The 13996-nt window shown below is 57.6% G+C and overlaps 5 protein-coding genes across 5 annotated transcripts; 1 reads left to right on the top strand and 4 right to left on the bottom strand.

Annotated features, from left to right (window-relative positions):
* The first annotated feature begins 305 nt into the window (after positions 1-305).
* Positions 306-1475, top strand: LY79DRAFT_532863 (RNA recognition domain-containing protein). The gene is made up of 4 exons (XM_060556324.1): positions 306-803; positions 870-926; positions 991-1118; positions 1172-1475. Exons 1-4 carry the CDS (start codon positions 757-759, stop codon positions 1270-1272), a joined length of 333 nt encoding a protein of 110 aa, XP_060420697.1. The 5' UTR covers positions 306-756; the 3' UTR covers positions 1273-1475.
* A 2397-nt stretch (positions 1476-3872) lies between these two features.
* Positions 3873-5354, bottom strand: LY79DRAFT_10567 (SURF4 family protein). The gene is made up of 4 exons (XM_060550660.1): positions 5113-5354; positions 4896-5008; positions 4339-4832; positions 3873-4283 (listed from the first exon to the last, which is right to left on the bottom strand). Exons 1-4 carry the CDS (start codon positions 5274-5276, stop codon positions 4146-4148), a joined length of 909 nt encoding a protein of 302 aa, XP_060420696.1. The 5' UTR covers positions 5277-5354; the 3' UTR covers positions 3873-4145.
* Positions 5355-6560: 1206 nt separating this feature from the next.
* On the bottom strand, positions 6561-7355 carry LY79DRAFT_574567 (uncharacterized protein; the record flags this gene model as incomplete). The annotated part of the gene is given in 4 exon segments (XM_060559604.1): positions 6561-6685; positions 6954-7217; positions 7232-7259; positions 7311-7355. 4 exon segments carry the CDS (start codon positions 7353-7355, stop codon positions 6561-6563), a joined length of 462 nt encoding a protein of 153 aa, XP_060420695.1.
* Positions 7356-8256: 901 nt separating this feature from the next.
* LY79DRAFT_532850 (Ppx/GppA phosphatase) lies at positions 8257-10435 on the bottom strand. The gene is made up of 2 exons (XM_060556323.1): positions 8594-10435; positions 8257-8497 (listed from the first exon to the last, which is right to left on the bottom strand). The coding sequence occupies exons 1-2, from the start codon at positions 10024-10026 to the stop codon at positions 8302-8304; spliced, it is 1629 nt and encodes a 542-aa protein (XP_060420694.1). The 5' UTR covers positions 10027-10435; the 3' UTR covers positions 8257-8301.
* A 1788-nt stretch (positions 10436-12223) lies between these two features.
* Positions 12224-13604, bottom strand: LY79DRAFT_585756 (uncharacterized protein; the record flags this gene model as incomplete). The annotated part of the gene is made up of 2 exons (XM_060560538.1): positions 12224-13224; positions 13280-13604. 2 exons carry the CDS (start codon positions 13602-13604, stop codon positions 12224-12226), a joined length of 1326 nt encoding a protein of 441 aa, XP_060420693.1.
* Between the last annotated feature and the right edge of the window lie 392 nt (positions 13605-13996).

The raw sequence follows: 13996 nt of genomic DNA, 5'->3' as shown, positions 1-13996 counted from the left end.
TGGGTTGCCCGGCATGTACATGCAAGTAGGCCTTATTCCCGTCACTGTCAGCCGGCTTCCCTTGATCGCCTGAGTAGGTAGGCAAAGTGTGGCAGTGGCATGAACCAGGAAAGTCTATCCGGGCAAGCGTGTTGTATTGTTTTATGTAGTGAGCGGAGACCGAGATAGGCGTTCGGTGCTTGCTGCGGGTATGTGCCACGTCTGAAGAAAGCCGAAGCGGGTACGTACCTTCCTTGTACAACTAACTGCTCTGCCTGTCTCGACGCATGATGAGTGGTCCATCGCGTGATGGACTGTGGGGCTTACCGAGTCACGTGGAAGCTTTCACCCAATCCTTGTCTCCAGCCAACCCGTCGCCTCATTTACTGCCTACTCCCCATTTTCGCCGTTCCTAGAACTTCCAGATCCTGTCTCAACTTCCGCCCATCCCCCATCATATCCAGCGCGTCCTTGTCATTTCTTCCGAGTGTTCACCAACCCGAATCGATCACTCTCAGCGTCAATCGAGCATCGAGAGATGAGTAGTCGCGGCGGTAAACTAGCCCCAGAAGTCAACCGGTGAGTCCGAATTCTTCTTCAATGCCTAGCCTGCCTCTGTATATCTCTGCATCCTGCCCCTGCCTTGCACACACGACCACCCGGGACCCGGCCAACGTCACCCCACGGCCCACGCCGTACACGCCCGGTCCTGCCCCTTTCGACACTCCTCGGGGTCCTTATTGATACCACTTCCGTTGCACTACTTGATGATGGAACATGGCTGACTGGTTGTCGCACAGAGCTCTGTTCGTGAAGAACTTGAGGTATACCTTGCCCGCCCTCGATATCGACGACACGACGCTTGGCACCGGCAACTGACATGATGACAGTTACAACGTAACTCCAGAGGAGTTGTTCGACCTGTTCGGCAAATTCGGCCCGATACGGTACGCATCATCCCGTCCATGACTGGCACTCGGCGTCGACATCAGTGACTAACCTCTGCTACAGACAGGTCCGTCAGGGCATTGCTAGCGGTACCAAGGGTACCGCATTCGTTGTCTATGAAGACGTAATGGATGCAAAGCAAGCTTGCGACAAGCTCAACGGTTTCAACTTCCAGAACCGTTACCTCATTGGTATGTCGACGCCGACCCCCTCCACGACGGGTGATGAATGCTAACATCCGCAGTTCTCTACCACCAGCCAGAGAAGATGCTCAAGTCAAAAGAGGACCTCGAGGCCCGCCGGGCCAGTTTAGCGCAGCTCAAGAAACAGCACGGTATCGATTGACAATCCGACGGGTCTGCGGCACGCCTCCAGACATCTTCCTCGTCTGCAGGCCCGTCTATGTCTTCGCTTAAATCGAGCGCTTCTCCGGATCAGAAGACGATCCTAAGAAAGGGCAAGCCGACCATCACCGGGCACGCACGCAGAGTCGGTGTACGATTCGCTGACGGAGTGCGGTCTAACTCGCTCCAGGCCCAGACTTGCGCTTGATACGGCGGCGTAGTTGTGAAAACTCATGACCCGCCAAAAGTCAAGTTTCGTTCTGGTCGGGATCCTTACGGTGCAGAGACACGCGCAACTTCATTCGTTCGCTGGTTTTGGCTTGAAAATGCCCGAAAACTCACTAGACCTCTCCTGGAGAGTATCATGACCTGATATGAATCTTGCGCGATGGAAGGCGAGGCATTAGGGATTAGGAAACCGGGTTGAGCCGTCCGTGGACACTGATGCTATCTTCAGTCTCGGCGGTGTTTGTATCATTTATTTTTTCTTTGTTGCTGAATCTGGGAAAGGGAGGGGGCGTATCACCTTTGCTTGTGGATTACCTTCCTTCGACACTCTTCACTGCAAGTCACTATCATCATCAGAGAATGCACGACAAATCGAGGCCTTGTCCTCGTATTCCCCTGCTGCTAAACCGTGGACCGCCTTCTCGATATGAGCCAATATTGCATGTTGATATGTCACAGTAAAATTGTTGAGTTACGCACATGTGTTCGTCATCACGTCTGAGTGCCGTCTCGTGTCATCATGATCCACTACATGGGTTACCGCATTTGCTCGTCAAGCGCATCTGTGCAAAGAAGCATATGTGCGGTATGACCTTTTTCTCTTCTTCGGTTCTGGCTTTGCCGTTCGGTTGAACGAACTGCGTAGCCACCGAGAGTGTGATTCTGTTGCCTTTTCAGAATTCCGTTTGATAATACACTCGGGACGTCTTAACGTTTACCATCCGTCGGCCGATGTCGACGGAGACGGCCAGAGTTGTGGATGTGAAACGTCTCACGATACAACGACGCCTAGCCCCCATACTCGGGTGCTCCTCATAAAAAAAAAACAATTGACCGCCATAGTGAAGCCGGCCAACCCATGCCATCGGACGCGACCAGGCACGGCCCGCGTTGAGGTTGGGAAAAGGGCCTAATGGCACAGGTACCCCCCTGTCTGGGTGGCAAGAAGCTAAAGGGGAGGCGCTGGGCGAGCGTCATCTTGTGGAAGGGAGGCGGAGAGAAAGTGTGAGGCGCGTCGGGACCGGTGAAGAAGCTTTTGCCCGGGTGCCGGGGAGGGGGGGGGTTTAGTTAGGCCCGTTGCTGCCACGGGGAAGGGGGAGTAAACGGGCCTAAACGGTACGATGGGGGCTGTGTGTGTCTTGGCAGGTGACGGTAGTGCCCTTTCGGGATCCGGGCTTGGTTCCGAACGCGGAACCGGGCGCCGGAAGGGCTGCGAGCTCGCGGGGGAGGGGAGGGGGAGCCGGCCGGCAGAGTTCCCCGGCCGGGTAAGGTTGTACAGGCCGAAGAGGGTGGGGGCCGGGAAGGGATGATTCGAGGACGGGGCGCGTGTTTACGGCTGGCAGCATTGGAGATTGGGCTGGTTTGTTTTTCCTTATTCTTAATTCTAATTGTTTCCCAAACCTTCGTTGTCATTCACGTACGTAGGTCTGGGAGAGAGCATTGTCCAGACACCTCCTACCTGTCTGAAGGCTAGGGAAGGGAGGGGGGGAAGGAGAGCGGGCATGAAATCGGATGATCACCGTCCCGTGGATCTCTCGGTCTCACCACCCAAAACGTTGCTTATTTCTCTCTCTTCTCCCGCCCGTCCGGAAAGATTGTAATTGAGGGGGGGGGGAGCCTGGTGTTGGAAATCCGGTCAGCGCAGAAGCACACGCTCACCCCCCCCTTTCCTGAAATCTTGCCTTTTTGAGTCCAGTATCTGCCCCCATCTAGCCTTTCCTCATCAACACACCACCCTTCATCACCACCGGCCGCCCCCACCGCCGATTTCTCGGCCAACCAACACCCCCCGGCCGCTCCTCCGGCATCTTCTTCCATCATTTCCAGCTTGTTTTGTGAGTTCGACATGCTTTCCCCCCGCCAAACAGGCTTCCCGGGAATGCATGGCCCGCTGCGCCGTACTCGTCTCCGCGCCCCGGTTGGCCTCATGGGTTATCGTCCGTCAATCCGTGTGGGTCCCGGCATTGGGAGAGCAGTGATACTGCGGCCGACCAGCATTTGTGGGAAAGGAAAAAAAAAAAAAAAAAAAAAAAAGGCTAGCCATTCAGGACCATGGACACAAGGACGCAGGTCGGCGGGACCAGACCGTTCTTCATAGCCTGCAGATGGCGAGCCAAAGAGGTAAGCGAAGACGCACGTGGGTCCACAGAATCCTCCAATGGCGGGTGGCCTAATCAACCGTTCCCCTCACGGGACGGGAGACGCCGCCTTGGATGCAGCTCGCCGTAAATAGGGGACCAGTCTCAATCGCCTTTGCCCGAGTGCCGGAGCTTGGCGAACACCTATTCTCACTTGCAACCTCCAGGCTACTTGGTCGACAAAAGACCGGCGGCACCTGGTCCCGGGAAACATGTGTGAAGTTAAATGCATCTTCTCCATTCCCAAGCGCGCAGCTTGAACTTTCAGTATCCACTATAGAACCTTCTGCGTCTACCCGTCATATATGCTGCAATGTGACTCCCGCGAACCGCGCCCAAACGCAATCGCAGAGCGGGACAAAAGGTGCAACCATTTTTAATGCCGTTTGAAATGCCAAGAAACCGACCCCATAATATTGTTGGCCTTCGTCTTCTTTGTTTTTTCTCCCTTCAAGACTTCCCGCCCCCTTTCGGGGCTGGGCTTTGGTTGCTTCTCGTCCTCCGCTGTTTAGTAAACCTTCTTCTTCTCGTCGATGGAGAACTGGCCGGGGCCGGAGTTGACGAGCAGGAGGAGACCGCCGACGATGGAGAGGATCTGGAAGAAGTCGTACTTGGCGAAGTCCTTGTGGGGGTGGTGCTCGTGCAGCTACGGGTTCGTTAGCATCAGGTGCTGCGGAGCAGAAAACGGCACAGGAACTTACAGTCCAGAAGTTGTTGACGAGGATGTTGAAGATGCTGAGGATGAGGACGAGCAGGGTGGCGCTGAACTTGGCCTTGAAGCCGACGACAACCATGACGCAAGCGACGAAGCCAATGATGGAGGTGATGATGCGCCAGATAGACCACGTGCCGCTGAAGATGAAGCCAACGAAGAGGAAGATGAGCAGGACACGGCCGGCAAGCTGGAAGTACATCTTGCGGTCCTTCTCGTCAAGCTGGGGCAGGCCGGCAAAGGCCTTGCTCTTGCGAACCCACGAGTCAGAGAGGACCATCAGCAGACCGCCAATGACGGACAGGTTGCGCAGGAAGAAGTTGAGGTCGAAGATCAGGCCATATCCGAGGGCCTGGGTGACGACAACGCCCATAAGGCCGGCGACGGCGTAGTCAGAGTACTTGCGGATGATGACGAGGCTGGAGCAGGCGACCATGGCGAGAACATTGACGATGAGGAACAGGTGCGTGATACCGGAGGGAACTGCAGAAGGGTTAGGTTAGCCTTGGGCCCGCCATCTCGTGGTTTGTGGGCTCGCAAACGTACTGTGGCGGTAGTCGTGGAGATAGAGGAGCTGGTCGCTCCACTGGGTAACGATTCTAATGGCATCCTCGAGGAAGGTGACGACGATAAGGAAGCGGCCAATCACGGGCAGGTGACTGTCAAGCAAGCCTCGGTCAGCATACAGAGTTCACACACGCGACCACCAGCAGGCGGCACAGCTCTCCGTGCTAAAGCTGAATCAGAAAAGCGTCCAACTCACGGCTTGATGGGCTCGCTGACGGAGTCGAGAAAGTCCTCAATCTTGCTCGTCTGTTGACGGATCATGTCCAAGGGGCTGGACTCGGAGGTGTCTGCACTCGGGCCGCCGAAGGACGGGGGACCGCCGGCGCCAAGGCCGTAAGAAGGGCCTCTCTGCTGAGCCATTGTGTGGAGGGAGGTGGATAGGTCGAGGTGGCTGTCGCACGAGGGTGTACAGACAGACCAGCTGTTCGCTCTGGCGGTGATGTGTTGCTCAAAGGGTCGTCGTCGTCGTCGTCGTCGTCGGAAGTGACGGGACTGTTTAGTGGAGAGGCGGCGCGGGGAGCGTCGAAACCGTGGGAGAATAAAATGAGAGTGGACTGCGAAGCTGGGATCCGAGGGCTAGCCTTGACCGCGAAAGATGGAAAGGTAGGTAGGCGCAGGCAGGTATAGGTTCTGCGACGGAAAGGGAAAAAAACCGAGGCGAAAGGAGATTGGCAAAGTGGCCCGTTGGCGCTCTTGGGAGGCAGGGGAGGGGTTTGGGAGAGCAAGCAAGCCGTGAGCTGTCGGAGGGTTGTGAATGGGTGCGTGTGGTCGGTGAAAAGAAGGAGTTTGCGACTTTGTAGTGTCGAAGGGGACCGGGAGGGAGACGAGACGACGAGGGCGGATGGATGGGAGCGAGGAGGGCAAGCTGGCCTGAATTGCCTGGATGACTTCGGATTTGGTACAATGTGTCCTTTCGAACCTCCCGCGATGGACACTGATGCTTGGAGGTCCGAGGTATCCACTTTTTAGACAGGACATCCAGAACGGGTAGGTCGCTGGGAATGTACCTGCACCTCTACTCGGTACATGGATAATTGCCGCAGCTGCCCGCCCCCGCCCATGTACCTGCCGAGGGGGGAAGTACCAGCAACACGCTGGGGGGGAGAAAGGCTCAAGCTCACTCAACTACCTAGGTACGCAGTACGCAGCACGCTGGAAGGGGGGGGGGGGGGGAGAGAAGCACGTCGAGGGCTGCAACCGTCGGCATCAGCCACTGAGCGCTCGCCGCATTCCCAATACCATGCTGACTTCCATACCCTTCCCTTAGCTGGCTCATGCGCGCTCAGTCCCTGAGCTCGGCACGAACGCCTAAATTCTTATGCGTGTTTTATTTCCTGTCGACCCTACCCAGGTACAGGTTAGCGGCAGCTGCAGCTGTTTCTCAAACGCTTCAACCGGCAAACCCGTAGCCCGCATCCACCCCCTAATTTGTTTTGCATCCTGGTGGAACTCGAATTTGACTCGAGTTGCAGAAAACCAACTGTTGCCTGAGGCCATTGCGTTTGCAAAAACCCCAAGCACCAAAAGAACTACTGACTGTTGATTTTCGCCTTCCATCCCAGCCTTCCGAGCTTGCTCTCTGTCTGGTTTGTGCTGGGCTGTTCCATGGCGTGATAGCAACCTTCCGTCGCTGGCTGCGGTGGCTTACTGTGCACCACTGCGTCCAGCAAGCCATCTATCTACCCGTTTTTCCCTTCCTTGAAGGTCTGACAGCGGCCCTGCTAAACCAAAGGCGGCTCCGCCGCCCAGATGCTTTTGCCGCAGCAACCCTAAAAAGCCTGTCTCCATCAGAGCAGTTTTAAATTTAGGGTCCAGCTGACTGTACCTCATTCTCCGTGGCTCATGGCTGCATGGTGCCTGCTCTAGAACTCCACCAGTGTGAGAGGGGGACATCGTGTCTGACTCGTTCGACTCCAGATAGCGGCAAGGCTCAACATCTCTGAAAGAAGAAGAAAAAAAAAAGAAAAAAAAATGAAGAAAAAAAAAGTCATCAGCTGGACGTCAGGAGGCGCCTCAAGTAAGGCAGAGTGTGCTTACTTGCCACAGTTCTCGAGACGACGGCCTCCGCTTCACAGAGCCGGGAGCCGCCACAACACGGTGGGGTGTACTCGAACCTGGCGTTTGGCAGTGTGCTCGAAACCTGCATCTCCTTTCGGATGCGGCGGACGTCGACAAGCTCAACGGTTCTCGCGCCGGCCCCTGGGCCGATACCAATGATGCATCCAACATAGGAACCCTTGTTGAGCCAGGCAGCTCCCAGTCTATCGACGTGACAGGGAAGCAACAGACTGCGGTGAAAGCCTGTCGTGACTTACAGACGCTATGAAAGCCGTCGCCGGTGATCTACAAGCAGCCAGCAGATTGTGGCATTCGTAGGAAAGATGCCCGAGGTACCTCGTCGACGACAGCCGCGACTCTTTCAGCTGCAGGGGTAGCCATTTCAGTGGGCGGTGTTCAAGTGAATGAAGCCACACCTTCTGGAGTATTGGGTTTGCACTTCGGGTTCTGATGTGGTGTTTCCAGCAACATTTGGCAGAGAACTGATTCCCTGCAGAACGAATCAAATTCTATCCGCCTGCGACAGAACTAGCTGAAGACAACCCCCCCCCTTCCGGTCTCCCTCTCCTCGCCGGCCCGATGAGGTAACCCGCACCCACCTCTTGCATGTAAGGAGCAACAAAAGATCGGAACGATGGACCGTGTCCGCAACGTCCCTCCCGTACCGTGGATCCGTACTCGGGCGGCCGGCAAGCACCGGACAAGTCTTGTCCCTCAACTCCCGATGCCGCGCCTCCGCACACGAAGGCCGTGAAAGCGGGGAGGGAGAGCCGCGTTCCCGGTGGGAGTGGGTACATCCGGGGCCGGGCACGCCAGCCGACTTCCTCAAGCCCGATTTTCATGGCCACGTATAAAAAGAAAAGGAAAAAAATTAATTTTGATGTTTTAATTTGGGTTTTGAGGGGGGCAAAAAAGACTAAGCGGGATAGACGAGGCAACTTTACAGATACCAAAAGGTTTCCAGCAAAACACCGACGGTGCTTGTTTGCTGTTATTCGCTGGGATTAAATCTGGTCCGCGGCGCTCGTCGGCACAGCGATGAACCACCGACATCGGGTCTGGACACATCGAGCCATGACTATCGTCACACACACACACACTCTCTCTCTCTCTCTCTCGGCCGAAGCCCGGTCGAGAAGCAGGCAACACGCGACTCTTTCCAGGTTCAATAAGGACTCAAGGCGGGAGGAGGAAATGCCAACTCCATTTGTTACGTGCCCCAAAAAGGGACCAGAAAAAGGATACGACCGGGAAAAGAAAGGAGGAGGGGGGGAAAGGGGGATTAGGGGGTGGGGGGTATATTCATGAGATCGTCCCGAATCATAAACTACTTCATTGCCTGGATCCGGACCGTGACCTTCTTGTCCGGCCTCGTGCCGTCCTTGCGCTTCTTCCCGACGTACGACAGCCGGCCCTTGACGTCCTCCGGGTCGATGCCCACCGCGGCGCCGGCCGCCACATGGACCGTCAGCTCGATGCTCGCCCTCCTCTTGTCAGGGTCCGCGGTCTGCGTGGCCTCGAACCTGGAGATCTCGCAGTTAGCGCACGCACGCACGCTCGCCTCTCGGTACCAATGCGGTCCGCTCTCCATCCCGAAGAAAGAAGAGAAAAAAACATACCTCAAAGTCGACTCGAGCTCCTCGACGCTCTTGGGCCAGGCCGGCACCAGGTCGACCATGACGGCCGCCACGGCGCCCAGGTACTCGGCCCAGAAGACGCTCTCCTGCCTCGCCTCGGCGACGAGGCCCTTCAGGTTCCTGTACAGCTGCACGTCGATCGGGCCCAGGTTCGAACCCCACCGCGCGCACGTCGTCAGCCCCAGCACAGCGCGCGCGAGGTGCGTCAGCCCCGGCGCGCTGGGATCCCGCGTGACGGCCTCGTGCAGCGCGTACGACGCGTTGGCGTCGTCGTCCTCGCCCTGGTGGATCCAGACCTGCCGCGCGAACAGCGGGCCCAGCCCCAGCGAGAAGACGGTCGGCGTCCGCGAGATGTCGACGTTGACGGGCACCGCGCCGTACAGCGTCCGCAGCACCGCCTGCGCGACCGCCATGTCGCCCTTGCCGCCCCCGGCCCCGCCCGCGTCCTCGTGGCCCTGAATCGGGAACCCGGCGAGCGCCTCGAGGGGGTTGCTCTCCCGCACGCTCTTGGGCAGCTTCATCAGCAGCGCGCCGTCGCGGTTCGAGCCCCCGCAGAAGGTCACGGTGCGCAGGTGCGGCACCGTGCGGATGAAGGCCTCCACGACTTCGATGATGGCCGGGAACTGCTGCCGCCGCCGCTTCGAGATGCCGTAGATCTTGCCCTCGTGCTCGCTGTTGACGCGCCGCATCTTCTCCGTCTGCTTGAAGAAGTCGCCCGTCACCGTGTAGGTGCCCACCGACGGAAGCGGATACGGCTGGATCGGGTCGTTGTGCTGCAGCATGCACCCGTAACCCCGGAACCCACCACCGCAGAGGTAGGCGTCGATGCCGCCCGCGACGGGGCCGGCGCTGGTGCCTGCGCCGTTCGTCGTCGGCGCCGCCGTCGCCGAGGCCTCGTGTTCCGCCTTGGCCTGCGCGAGCGCCGGGAACTTGTCGCACAGCTTCGCAAAGGCGCTCTGCATGCTCGCGTTGAGCCTCTGCTTCTCCTGTGCGCGCACCTCCTCCGGCTGCCCCTCGAGGACGCGGATCAGCCGCGCCGCGCCAAAGGGCATGCTCTCCCCCGCCAGGGCCGCAGCGATTTCGTAGTCGGGGAGCCGCGTGTCGACCCAGGTCATCTGCACGGACCCGCCGCCGAGGTCGAGGAACAGGCCGCCGCGCGAGATGTCGACGAAGGCGGAGCGTGAGCCCATGACGGCGCCGAACAGGGTTTCGACCTCGGGGGCCAGGACGTGGACGCCAATGTCGGCGGCCTCGCGGATGGCAGTCAGCATCTCGCGGGCGTTGGCGGCGCGGCGCATGGCCTCGGTGGCGAGGACGGAGAAGTGGGCGGGCGGGACGCCGTAAGAGACGGCGATGCGGCGGAAGCGGGCGAGGGTGCGGGCGACCTGGGCGATGGTCTCGGCGGGGAACGTCATAGGCTCGGAGCCGGCGCCGGGAGAGACGTTGAGGGCATCGAAGAGGGAGATGCCGGCGCGCTCACGGTAGATGGGCCGGAGGAGACGGGTCTGGGGTGGGGTGAGATCCGAGATGGAGAAGCGGATGCCGTTGCTGCGGGATGGGATGTTACGTCAGTTCGGAGGCGTTCTGCCTGGTCGAGGATCAATGGCAAGCATTGCGACACATCAACGTCATTAAGCACGTTCAAGCATGTCGAGGGACCGGAGCGATAGGGCTGAATAAAGCAAGACGTGATGTCCACCCAATTTCTGATAGAAACCCTGAAGGCGATCTCCGGAGACGTGGGGAAACCGAAAAGAAAGAAAAAACACAACTCGATGAAAGGAAACTCGCGTCGACTGACCTGCCCATATCAACGAGCGCGTACAGGTGATTGGTGCCTGCGGGGTCCCATCTTGGCAGCAGCTGCTCAAAATTGTCGAGCGTTATGATGTCAGAGCTCGAGGCCATGGCCGGCGTGGTGGAGGCCGAGTCGAGGTCGTGGGGGAAGGGGAAGAGGGGGGGGTAAAAGGAAACAGGAGGGGTAGTATTTTGTCCTCAAAGCAGTCGTTGTGCAGAAAAGGATTTTACGGGGGGTCGGCTGCCGACATATATCTCTTCGCTTTTCTTCTTTTGCCTCCGCCTTCTTCTTCGTCCGCCTGGCGCGTCTTCTTAAGAAGTTGCTTGTTTCCGATGCGCGTGCGCTTGTGCGTGTGGGTATGCGTGTGCCGCAGGGATGGGATATGTATGCGAGGTGGGCAAGGTAAGGCAGGGCAACAGAAGGGGGAAAGCGTGAGATAGAGAGCGAGAACGAGAACGAGAGCAAGAGAGAGAGAGTGTGTGTGTGTGAGCGAGAGAGAGAGAGGTACGGTAGGATGATGAAACGAGCCGGGATGCTGACAGAGAGGCTGATAGTGTCGTTGGATGTGAGGGGAAATCTACGTAAACGGAACCTGTTGCGTGTGAGGTGTGGATTATTGGATACTTCGGCGATGGGCACCCAGGAAACCAGCGTAGCTGTGGACTTGCCTAACAATCCTGCATCCACAGTGAGAGAAAGAGTGCGTGTGAGAGAGTAAGAGAGCGAATCTTTCCAGGGTTGCGTGGGGAGCAGTGCGTCTCCGGTCGGCTTGATATACCCTCTTGACACTCTTTTGGTCTTCAACGGTGAGTCGAGAAGGCTTCTTGGTAAAGCATGTGCAACACAGGAGGACACTATCCGAACCGTGAAGCAAAATGAAATCTCACCTTACCAGTAACACATAGAATGGGGTGGTGGTGGTGGGGGGGAACCCGCACCGAACACATATTACACTAGCTTCTATGAACCCTTGGAAGGGCTCGACTTTCCGGCTTTAGGCAACTAATCCGTCGCCCTCCCCCCCCCCCCGCTCTTACCCATCTCATCTCTCACAGCGTCCCGACTCTTGCATTTCAATGCCGTCTACCTACTACGTAGTAGGTATCACAGACATGCGCCCTATATTCCGCCTCCGTATGCCGCACCGCTTCGCTCTATCATCGCGACCCTAGACCCCGGGGATGACCGCCTAGAGCCGCTCATTGCCGGCGCGTGACGGCATCTGCTGGTTGATGCATCCCTCCCATGCGGGTTGGCCTCGGTTGCAGCCCACCTGCATATTCGCTTGCCCGCCCGTCACTGACGACCAAGCTGCTTCACAGAGTCGATTGAGGGGCAGGGTCTCATCAATCGGCCTGCTCCGCTGTGCGAGCATGTTGGTTCTGGTTCATTTGCCGCCGCCGCCGCCGCTATTGCTGCCTCGTCCTTAGTCACACACTCTGCTTCCTCTACCAATTCGGCGACGAGAGAAGACCAATGAATGAGTTTCCAACCGACTCCGATAATTAATGCCGGTTCACACGCCAAGCCAAGACCTGCGCAGAGTCACGACGAGTCGGCCTCGAAAGGTGAGGGCTCACCACGCCTGACCCGATAGACGACATGTCGCCAAGAGCCGTGTTGAGCGTCAGACATCGAGATGCCTGCCCACGGATGTATGTGCACAAAAGACTCCAAGGCGATATCTGACATGCAGATGGTACGTGACATACGCCCGTAAAAATCAAACGTAAGCATTAAGGCACCTAGTTCTCTAGACCCAAACTCCGCGTCGCATGCTTATTGCTCCATGAGCGTTCGTCTTTCCGATTCGGTCATGGCCATGTCGTTGCTGCCAAGGCGAACGCGTTTGCCTGTTGCCCATACAAGGTAGTGTAGTCATCACGCCACGCAACTCGCCCGGTAGAATCTGGTTCCGTGCCGACTGGCCCCTTCCCCAAGGCGTACGACCGCCTCATGGCCAAGTTCCATGCGAACGCGCTCGCACTCACGCCTGCCATCAGCCCAGCCCGCAGCATGATCTCGTAGTCGACCAGGCCTCTTTGGTCCCAGGTGAGCTCCCCCAGAACCGCTTGCTCCTCCTCGTCCAGTATGTCCAGCTTGGTCACGACCGTAATGTTGAAGTCCTTGGCGCGGTTGACAAGGGCCGTGACGTTGTCCTTGGTGGCGCCCGTGGCGAGGAACGCGACCTCGGATTCGGACTCCAATATGTAATTAAGGTAATGGGCAGCCTGCGAAGAGTAGTCCGGGTACTTGTCGTCAACGTTCTCCTCCGTGCGCAGGTGGATGCCCACGAAGCTCTCTGGGTGGTACCGCCTGCGCGGGTCGAGGTTGAGTCTGAAGCGTGATCTGAGGGTGAAGAGCGCCGACGCCGCAAGTCGTCGAGCGTCCGGGCGGACGCGGAGCATACGCCCAAAAGACGATGCCACCGAGTGCATGTCCCCCGCTACCTGCCACGTCCATTGAGTACGTTGCAAATGGACGCGGAACGGGTTTGTCCTGTCCTTGATAGGCACCTTCCCGTTGATGAAGCGGTGGAAGCTCTGATGCCACCTCTCTGGCGCAGCCATCACGGTGCCATTCACCCAGTCGTTATTAGTATCCCCAATGTTGAACTGTAGAGCATTCAAAGCCTCTGGGACGTCGTAGAGGTCGTCCAGTGACTCGTAAACCTTCATCTGCGGGCAGTACGTCGCGAGCACGTGGTGCAGATGGTCCACATCAAAATAGTAGTCGAGAGGCACACCGGTCAACCCGTTGACGGCTTTGATGTCGTCTTCAGAACGAGAGATGATTCGAGGCAATATCAACGCGGCTGTGACTTGTCAGAACCGGACAGATCAGACGACGACGACGGAGTAGTCTCTTACCTCCCGCCTCGATTGAGAAGCGGATGCAGTGCAGATGGGCATTGCGTACCTCGCCAACGCCACCAGCAACTTCGTCGCAGCTCATCAACAACCCCGGTACCCATTTCTTGCTGGCACACAGATTCGCGATGGCGGTACCGTTGAATTGACCATCGATCTCGTGCTCGAGGAAGTCTTTGATGAAAAGCTCCCTTTGGTTGCGGAATACTCGGGTGACGGCATGGATGTGCTGTCGGTTAATGCCCGTATACCATAGTGACCAGAAGAACAGAAGGAACGGACCCACGAGCTTCATAATCTGGGACATTGACGAAAAAGTGATCATGATGGGCTCGTCGATGCAGTCTGGCTGCTGTGATGCGTAGGTGGTGGGCGAAGCATTCTCTTGACGACGCGGAAAGGCACCATCAGAAAAGATGGCCAGCTCCCAAGGGTAACGCACGTGGAATGTCAACCTTCATAGCCAGCTGGACGAGCCAGGAATGTGGCGTTTATCTGTTGTCTTCGGGCTGGCATAGCGTGAATCGACTTCTATGGAAGGGATGGAATTGGTGATAGCGCGCCCGGTAGGCTGCTAGCCTGGCCGCCATTACTATCGTTGACGTTTTTCAACAGCGGCTCGGAGGCCTTGGCTATACCCACTTGGCGAACTCTTCTGATGTTTGCGGCAAGTTGCGACTTGCAGCCAGGCTACCCTCGTGTCATAAGCTAGTCGCC

The sequence above is a fragment of the Colletotrichum navitas genome (genome assembly GCF_030913465.1).
Source record: "Colletotrichum navitas strain CBS 125086 chromosome Unknown LY79scaffold_1, whole genome shotgun sequence".
NCBI classification, from domain to species: domain Eukaryota; kingdom Fungi; phylum Ascomycota; class Sordariomycetes; order Glomerellales; family Glomerellaceae; genus Colletotrichum; species Colletotrichum navitas.
This window is presented reverse-complemented; position numbering and strand designations above follow the sequence as displayed.